The sequence below is a fragment of the Erigeron canadensis genome, chromosome 5, assembly GCF_010389155.1.
Source record: "Erigeron canadensis isolate Cc75 chromosome 5, C_canadensis_v1, whole genome shotgun sequence".
NCBI lineage: Eukaryota > Viridiplantae > Streptophyta > Magnoliopsida > Asterales > Asteraceae > Erigeron > Erigeron canadensis.
In genome coordinates, this window is record NC_057765.1 from 23110159 (window position 1) to 23120810 (window position 10652).

At 32.8% G+C, this 10652-nt stretch overlaps 1 protein-coding gene across 1 annotated transcript; it reads right to left on the reverse strand.

Moving 5' to 3' along the window:
• Positions 1 to 3652: 3652 nt before the first annotated feature.
• LOC122600204 (protein ROH1-like) lies at positions 3653 to 5851 on the reverse strand. Its single transcript, XM_043772882.1, has 2 exons — positions 5747 to 5851; positions 3653 to 5120 (listed from the first exon to the last, which is right to left on the reverse strand). The coding sequence occupies exon 2, from the start codon at positions 5004 to 5006 to the stop codon at positions 3825 to 3827; it is 1182 nt and encodes a 393-aa protein (XP_043628817.1). The 5' UTR covers positions 5007 to 5120; positions 5747 to 5851; the 3' UTR covers positions 3653 to 3824.
• Between the last annotated feature and the right edge of the window lie 4801 nt (positions 5852 to 10652).

Genomic DNA, 10652 nt, shown 5'->3' on the forward strand with positions numbered 1-10652 from the left:
TGCGTTTCTGAATGAGAACAAAACGGTCGCTTGCCCATTATTAAATCTTTTAAGTTACCACTATGCCTTTTTGTGAAGAGATTTATCACGGTTTGACCCAACCCGACCCGTTTTGAAACCGGTTTGGGGTCAAACTTTGACCATCGGTTTTTTTTTTGCCAAAAACTGACCCCGACCCGATCTCAACCTGGTCTTTAACCGATAATCAAAACCGAAAACCCAAATCGGTTAATAACCGCCGGGTTGGGTCAAACCCGAACCGGTTTGGGTCAAACCCGGTTGTTGTCCAGTTTCGGGTTCGGGTCCTTTTTCGGGTTCGGGTTCCAACCCACTTTTCTTGTACACCTCTAGTTGAAATGTGTGTTGTATCGCTATAAAGCATTTCTACATCCAGAGTATATATTACACACACACACTAAATATTATTGCTCTGATGTTTAATAAGCTGACTACAATGGCCATCCAGCAACCTTTATAAAATTATTCAATGTAAGCAATTAATGTTATCCAATGTTCTAAAATAGTTTTAGAATTGCAATTTTTAAAGATTTTAATAATACCTGACGTCCTTAACTCCTTAATTCCTTCTCAATAAATTGGTACCAAAACTCTTCAAATTTTCAAATAGTTTTAGGCAATCACATATGTTATTTTTCACTAAACTTTCGAATAGTTTTAGGCTATCACAGTATCACATATGATCCCTTTTTTTTTTTTTTTTTTTTTCAATTTTAGTTTCTTTTTTGGTCATAACTTTAAATGAAATAATTATGTTTTCATTTCTTTTTCCTCTCTAATATGATTGAAAATTTTGTTTTTATAACAAATAGAGAACTCAGAAAAAGAAAGAAACTGTTCAGTGTCACCTTTTGTGGGTTTTGAGTCCCAATACCTCGACGGTGTATGAGAGAGGTTAAGATGTAGGCAGATCTTACCCCTACCTAAGTAGAGAGACTGCTTTCATTTTCTACCAGGTAAAAAAGGCTCTCTAACCTTTGCTTGGGATGAGAATCGAACCCATGACCTCTGTCTCCAGAGACCAGAGTGTTTACCACTGATCCAAACCATGATGCTTAAATAGAGAACTTAGAAGTGATAAATTAATCACAAAACTTGATTCATATATCAAAATATACAACTTATGTGGAACTTGTATAAGTACTTCGTTATATATTTATAAGCTCTCATAAAACTAGAAAATTTGGGATACATTTTCAATTTTGGTACCACCTTGCCTGATGAATTTTTTTTGCTACTACTTTGTCAAAATGGTAAAAGTAATAAATAATAGGACAAGGTTAACAAAATTTGAAAATAGCTTATCACATGATCAAAGTTTTAAACAGTGTTAGTTGTTTGTTTTCTTTATTCTTTTTGGTAAAGCAACTTTAGTAGTTATTTGATGATACCTCTTTAGTCATTAGGTATTATTATCATGAAAAAGACATAAAAAGTGTTAAAAAGGTAAAACACAATATAAATGTTACCCATTTTAACTTATTAACCAACTAAGTACTAACCCACTTACCATGCTAATGACGAATATAAATAATAACACGTGAAACAAAAGTCATGAATATATGACGTAATTGTTAACATTCATCTGAGAGAGCCAAACGTATGTTTTAAGTTCAATTATTTTGCACGTTAACAATACAATGACAGAATTTGAATAAGCTTGATGTTTGTGTGTTAGCTTAGCTTGATGAGCTCATGCCTATAAACAAAAAACTTATTAAGACTAATTTACTCATATAAAAAAGCTCCACATCCTTGGTTAAATATATATTAAAAAAGTTGATAAAAGCTAATAAGGTGATTACCTAATAAGTTGTTTATATAAAAAGATACTCATAACAAAGAAGATAACAAACTAACACACAATTCTAAAAATTAAAAAAAATATAAAAAATACACACCATCTTTTTCACCCGCATACCCCACTTAATGCATGGTGTTAAACAATTCTAAACACCTTATAAAAGAAGAACCCCTCCCTAAAATCTTAAAAAGATAATTGATATACCTAAAATACTATTTATTTATACATCTTAATCTAATATACCGATGCACTATGGTTATAATACACTTAATGAAATAATTTACAACATAAATCCCTTAATTTTTAAAATAACTACAATATATTCTTTAACATCAATTAGTTTTACATTACCATCATTGCCGCCCCCACCACATGTCACTGCCACCGTTGCCGACACCACCGCCGCCGCTAAAGGCGATATCAGGAAAAAATTTCAAAGGAGGCAAAATTAAAAAATTTCAGAAATATAAACTAAAAGGAGGCAAAATGTTAAAAACTTATAGGAAAAATTTTTAAACTCCATAAAAAATGTAAAAATACATAATAAAATTTAAATTTTAAAGGGAACATTACCCCCCTTCCCCCCCTTTAGGCACGCCTCTGGCCGCCGCCACCAACACCCCGCGCCGTTACTACCATCGTCGCCGCATTAAACGGATATATTACTCATATTGTGAAATATGGTTGATAATGGATGGTAAAAAAAAAAAACCTGAAAAGCCCCAACAATTTATAAAAATACGTTACAGCCCTAGTAAAAAAACATGATCTTTCCAAAAAGTTACAGCATCATAACTAAACAAATTAACCAGTCAATTTATAATGGACATATAGAAGTTCATCCTCAAAGTCAGAGGTGGTTCCCATGTCTGCAGCTTCAAGTACACCCTCTAGTGCACAAATCACAATCCATTAATCGTATAAAATGATCAAAGAAAATTGAATTTAGAATGACAAACATTGTTGACCTCCAAAACTGTAATATACAGCCTGGTGCATGACCATTGTCCACCATACCTCCAGCTATTAACTTAGAAGCAGTCTATTTAGGGAGGAGGGGACCAACAAAATACATATATCATTGTCTATTCCTAATAACTTAAACATGCCATTAATGTCAAACCTATAGTCATGCCAACATGTTCTTATTCAAATAATTGACCTTTTATTTTTTTTTATTTTTTTCCGTCACAATGAAAATCCGGGGTACCAATACTGATTCTGTTTTCACATGTTAGTAATACATGTTTTCTGTAAGCAACATTTCCCCACATCTATGCAAGATTTTGTTGCAATGCAGAAATTAAAAGAATAAACTTACAAGGTAGACATTAGACAACTATATTAATCCACATATATATATATATATATAGGGACATAAGAGGTCTAAAGCGAACTTCTAAAATGAAGCCTGTTTCTATCAATATAACTTTTGAAATATTAAATTGATAAGTAGTTTCAAGTTTATCACTAATAACTAAAAAACGCATTCGATAAGTAGTGTAATGTATGAAAAGATATGGGCCTTAAAAAACGTGAGGGCTATAGCCCTAACATAGGGGCTTTGCATATGCAAATATATTGTGAAAGCAACAAACAAGGTATTAAACGTGATCAATGCATAACATCTAGTGATTGCCGAAAACTAGAAAGAGAACAACCATCAAGCAGAAATGCAGGGCCTTGTGTATAACTGTATTCTGATATATTTTGTGTTTGTGTATATTATATATATATAACAAAAAATGAACGCTTTGAACTAACACCGACTGTTTTAAACAAAAAAGGGGGAAAAAGGCAGAAATAACTAAACTAGAAGCAAAAAAAAAAGAAACACTGAAAATATATATGACATATAGAAAGATATGAGGTTGTTCACATAAAAAAGCCTACTAGTCTACTACCAAATTACCAAGATTACCTTGCCAAAACTAATCATCGTTGAGCAAGAATCAACAAAAACCTGTATATCACCCACTTGCTTTTCATGAACTTTTGATTTTCAAGATTGTGCCTTGCTCAAGGTTCCAAGACCATCATTCCGACAATGCATGATTTTGTGAAACACTTCTCTCAATTGGCGGTCCAATGTATCTAATCCATTCTTACAGACGTTACAAATGGAAGATAGATCTTGAACTCCATCTTTTACTTCTTTCTGCTGTTCTTCTGGCAACGGAAACTGTTGAGCAGCATCAATCAAGTCTGACATCAAGTTGATCGACTTTTCCATTTGGAGAATCTCTCTTAACAGCCCAGGACTGTTCTTATGTTCACGCTTCTTGGATTCATCCAAAATACGAGTATGAATCAAGAACAGAGGTGTACTCCATGAGAATTGCTTTGGTATGGAGAAATTAAACAGACCACGATCTTGACACGGGATAGCAGCCACTACAGTCCATAACACAAACGTCAAGACAAATCCCATTGTGAATATACAATTTGCAAGACCGTTTTGAGAAATTTCATTTGCTCGAGGCTGAACTAAGTTGCTGGCCATTGATTGAAGTTGCTTATTTGCAGACCAAGTATTAGATACACTCCAAGAAAGGGATTTAGAGTGTCCTTGCTTACGTTGATGACTTGAATCTTTTCCTTTGTTTGGGCGCCCAAAAGATCTGTTTCTATTGGAAAATGCAGATCCAGAGTCCTTATGATCATCAAGCATAGCAATAGCTAAATCAGTCAACGATTTCCTCGCCCTCCTAAACTGTCCTTCACCCATCACATTCCTCTGTTTTAACTCAAAGGCACTTGAAACAATCTCTAAATGCTTACGCCAAAGCCGAACTCTCTCAATCCCATCACGTACAGCATTACAGATATCAAGCGCCTTAATACTCCTATCAAAGAACTCTGTAACCAGCCTATCTAAAGGAGCTTTTGAAAGACTTTCCGCATTGTTCAAGAGAATAGTCTTAAAATCATCCTGACAAGCTACGTATGCATCTAGTACCTTCGACATCCATTCAATGGACAGAAACTCATCAGCAGATGCAGATGAAAGAGCATGAAACTGGCTCGATACTTGATCCTGAAACCCATCCAGTTCTCGGTCCAACTTTGACTTAGACACATTATTCACCTCCTCGGAATGAACTTGATTGTGATCACTTCCAAACCCTAAAATCGATCGACGAAATGTGCCAAAGGTCGTTGCGGAACTACTTGTAGACGGCATTTTAACTAAATAAGTATAAGACTAGTTTTCCCCAAAAACCTCTACACAAATATTTCACAAATCAACAAAAACCAATGAAGAAAAAACTAACAAATCATGAAAGTTCAGTTTACCCTGAAAAACATACAATTAAAACAAAGTTATTATACAAAACACGGATCAAGATCATATACTAAATATCAGTTATAAAAAATATTAAACAATATATGTTTTCCAAACTAATGCACATTTTTTTTATACCCAAACCAACGCACACCCACGTCAGGTCTTCAATTCTGACGCAGGTGTGCGTCGATTTTTTTTTTAAAAAAAATCAGTTGGATCAGTCTGAAACAAATAATCCAGTTGGGTCCTTCCTATAATGTTGTGTATCCCCCAGCCCAAACATATATCTTTTCAACTAACCCACACCCGCGTCATCAAGTCAGTACAGCTCTTTGATGAGAGTGTTTTTCATTAGTTGTAAAAACAAAAACAAACAAAAATATTCAGGTCCTTTTCTACAATGTTTTGATAATCATCACACCCTTAGCAAAAAAAATCATCAAAATTCAGATACTAATCACAAGATCATCAACAACTTACACACAATTTCAAGAATATGTTAACCCAACAAAACCCTAAAGAATCCATTTACATATAAACAAAAATTTCATAACTCACATATATACATATACATACACACATAAACATAAACAGATCTATATAGATACAAAAATGATGATGAAAATAAGTAGTACCTTCGAGAATAAGAAGATGGTGTGTGAGAAGTAAAGAATATATGTATATATATGTGTGTGTATATATATATATATTCTTTATATATATTTAATGTGTGAGAAGGAAGGAAACGTAGTGAAGGGGGTTCACGCCTTTTTCGAAGTTACTAAAGTGACATAAATCCCAAGACATACAAAGCGAAGTAGTATGAAACAAGGATGTTTTTTATATCGACAGAATCGAATAAAAAAATTATTATTTTATTATAATTAAACAAATCCTTAAGGGATGCATTAAATATTTATAAAATTACCATAAAATTTAAACGATATATTTTTAATATGAAAATATATAATTTTTTTAACAGTGAAACACTAAAGGCTTTATTTAGTACTTTCAATTTATAAATATACGTTTTTTTTTCCCACACACCTACCCTTTATTTTTGTGTATTATAATGGAGTTGTTATATATGGGTATAAAATTTTGTTTTTTTATAGGGTATTTTGGTTTATATTTATCTATTTTTGTGTTTTTTTATTTATAGTATTTATATTAATAATCCTTAGCTAGATTTGTAATTTATTACAAGTTGAAAATGTTATCTTAGCTGGGTTCGACTATCAGAAATAACTAGTCTATGAGTTTTTTTTTTAATCACTTGTAGTGGCTTATGATATATATCCCGTAGTCTAAAGTATGTGTAGGGTTTAACCATTATACGGTGAGGTGTTCCCTAATGTGTATACTGCCTTGTTAAAAAAAATAAGACGAGCACATGTATGTCATGTATCATACTGTCATGTATGTGAATTTAATATTTAAATAGCCCACGCTTAATAAGTTTTGAGTTTTGTTAGTGACAGCCCTTTAGGTTGTCAGTAAAAACTAATTGGGTGCATTAAAATTTGTAGCTTTCTGTTAGAAAAATCAGGAGACGGTTTTTAATATATAATGTACAAGTTTTTAAGCATGTAAAAGACTGTCATTATCATTTTCCATAAGTTTTTAATCCACAAGATACCATTGTTTTGGTTGGCCTAACAGTTTTTCATTTTTAATAATATGTTAAATTAAATTTGGCCTACCAAGCTTTTTTAATCATTTGTTACGTTATAACCACCATAAGAAGCCTAGTGGTAGGACTTATATCACATTCAAACTTGAGAAATTAAATAAAAAAACTGGTTGGTTAATAGTAGATAATTAAACCAAACTACATCAAAAACATCACATAGTAAAAATCAATGACAAAACTTTCATTGTGAAAATTTTTCTCATAGTCTTGTTTATTGTAATTGTCAAAAGTATTTCATTCATTTGTAGTCTTGTAATATTGTTGTAATTTTAGAATTTTTTGTACCTTGTATATAATAAAACTAGTATTCAGGTTCGTCCGATAGATTGAAAATCTCAAAATATCTATCTACATTATAAAACAGTAGTTAACCGAGCCTTCTAAAGCACTCCTTAATACTAAAGCTATGTTTAAAAATTGCCACGTAGGATTTATCCTATGTGGCATCTCCATAATTTTTTAACAATATTGTATAAATTTAATACAAAATATTAAATAAAAATAATATAATAACAAATCAAATCTCATACTCCTATATTTTAAAAGAAAATCCTGTACATGAAAAATACAAAATATTCATAATATCAAATCAAATCTTATACTTCTATATTAATTATAAAAATCATAAAGAATCATGTACATGAAAAAAAGAATATTTATATCTAAAACTACTTTTACTTCAAAGTTTTCCAAACGAAAAAAAATATTCTATTTTTAGAATAGTTTTGTGCTTGAAATTGCATGGACTTTCAACTATTTGAAATTATAGCTAGATTATATAAAACTTTTGTAAAAAATATATAAACTATATCAAAATTTAGAAATCATTTGAAAATATTATTATTATTAGATTATATATAACAAACAATTTTGTTGTTCGTGTCCTTCCTTCTCTTGGCCGAACATATAAAATAAAGTAATCGAAATTGGTTTGTATTCTAGCACAAAACAAAGTCTATTATATAATGATAATAATTGTTACTTGTAGGGGTGATCAAAATACGGGCCAACCCGTAAAACCTGTTTAACCGGCCCGGAAAAAACCGAGCCCGACCCAACCCGTTAATTATATGGTCCGGTCCACGGGCCTATATTTTATGAAATCTCGGGTTGCGGGCAGGGCTAACCCGGGGAAAAACCCGAGAACCCGCCAACCCGGCCAACATTAACATTACATTGTTATAGGATTTATGTAGATTCACGTAAATATATTTTATATATTATAATAATATTTTTACTAGTATTTTAATATATTTATATATGTATTTCAGTATTTGATTTGGTTTTCAATTCCATCCAACAAACTTCTTTTTTATGTAAAATCATGTTAATAATGTAATTAGGAATTTCTCACATAATTTCTTAATGTTGTTGATAGATAAAGTACAGCCAAAACGAGAACCATAAAGAGATATTGTATTGTAATTAAACCATTATTACGAAAACCATAAGAACACTTAAAAAACCATGAAATATATTGTTGTTATATGGGTTACGGGTTGGCCCGCAAAAAACCCGAGCCCGCATGCTAACCTGAACCGGACCGACACATTGAAACATGGGCCGGTCCTCGGTCCACATATTTTGTATTTTTTGGGTCACGGGCCGGGTCGCGTTGAGGTCGGGTCGGGCCGGGTTGAGCCCATGATCACCCTAGTTACTTGAGTTTTATAAACGAGTTTCTTGGTTGACAGAGATAAAATACTTTATTTCTTTATTGTGTTTGAGATTATATTTTTTCCATCACTACATAAGGTATTTTCTTCATCTCTTCAGCATAACTGAAAGCAAAAACTATAACGTTTTTCTCTTATTTATCTTATTGGTTTTTTACTTATACGTATGTAACATCCACGAATTTTGACACTTTGACTTTTATGTAAAATGGTTAGTAAATTCAAATAAAGAATGATTTAGCTCCTTTGAGATTAAATAATAGGCAAAACGCTTAATGGGTCACTTGACCACTCATTGGACGGTATGATTTTAGACAACAAAAGGGCAACGATTTATTTGAGCTAGTAATGTGTGAAGCGGGTCAACCCACGACCCCAGACCCGTGACCCAACCCCACCCCCCTCCAACCTCCACCACCCCTTTCAATTTCCCCATCTCTTTCTCTCTCTATCTTTCTCTCAAGAACACACACACACACACACACAATCTCACTCTCTCTCTAAATTCTCTTCATCAATTAGTGTATCTCAAGCTAGACTAATGCAAGATTAAGTTTCATCATCATCTCATCTTCATCATATCGAAAATTCGGGTTTTGAAGTTGAAAGATTCTCCCATTCGGGTCAAATTCAGGTTTGAACACGAGGTGAAGGTTTTGGTAAGTCAAATTCATCCCATAATTATCATTTCATGTTAATTTACATGTTTCAAGTTGATTGCAAACGAATTCGGGTCACAAATTGGGCAAAATCGAATTAGGGTTCAATTAGGGTTTGAAATGGGTCAAAATGGATTTGAGTAAGGATTTGATGTTATGAATCAAAACTAAGATGTGGGTTATGTTTATTTATGTTAAATGATGTTGGTTTGTGCTTCAAAACATGTCTTGAACCTTCCTAGATCGATCATTAGGTCAAAAATGGAGTTTTGGTGAAACGCCCGAGAATTTTTTTTTTTTTAATAAAACATTTATTATCTGTTATATTTATTTTATAAGCCGTAACTATTACCGATCGTTGTATACCCTCAAAAATAGAACCTGGCTGCATGACTTGTTACTTGACACGTATACCTTTCCAATATCCAAACACGTGATCTTTACATCATATAAGCTGAAGAAATAAAACACAAGACTGAAACAATAACGACTCGGGAGATATGACCAGGGCAGAGGATGGTTTATATGTAAACTCGATGGCCCGACTTTAAATCAAATAATGGAAGATGACTACTAACAGTTGGTCTATAAACTATCAGGTAGTGTTAACATCAATCCCCAATTGAAACTATATGAGACTAACTAACAAACCCGACTCTTGTTTATTGACCAGCAACTAAAATATAATTTGGACAAAAACATCATTTGAGTCTCATTGTGTGGAGCACCAAAAGGCCACCAATATTAGCTCAGATAAGTAGTTATACCGCTAGAGAGTTAGATCTTTAAAGTACCGGACTAGTAACAACCCAAGTCTTTTGACCAGAAGCAAAGTTCTATTATGATGTAGACTCCATAAAAAAAATTTCTATCCAATTTCTAAGAACTACCACCCGACACACTTTGACATAATAAAGATTATTACATAAAACCATCTGGTGGTTCGTAATGAAACGACCCCAAGCTGCCTAAATATCTACTTATTTTATGACAACAAACTGAAGTAGAACCTGGACAAAAGCATCAAGTAGTTTTTGACATGGACTACCAATGGGAACCATACTAACTACTATATACAGCTCGTATTTTATGATCTAAAGCTCAGGATATGAAGTGGACAAACAATCGGTTGAAATTTCTTTCGCTCACGAAGTGACCCGGTTGATTAACAATGACTAGTTTATCCTGTACAATGAACGTGCTGGAACATTTTATCTTATAACTAGTATACTCGACTTTTATCTTTTCCCCAACATCTATTAAGTACTACATAAGTGGGACTATTTACATACAATCTGACTGTCAAGGTTCAAGACACATATACATGACGGCTTTAAAACTGGTAAGCTGGGCAAGGGACTAATTACAACGGGTATACATACCAGCTCTCTACTAGTTTCATACTGACCAGAACTAGGAATAGGATTAGACTCAGACCAGAACCATTTCTACAAACAGGTACAAAACTACATTGCTACTTACTTACAACCGACCTTACATACTTCATGAAATC

Excerpts from the sequence above, each read along its gene's own strand:
- LOC122600204 (XM_043772882.1), bottom strand. The coding sequence starts at position 5,006 with ATGCCGTCTACAAGTAGTTCCGCAACGACCTTTGGCACATTTCGTCGA.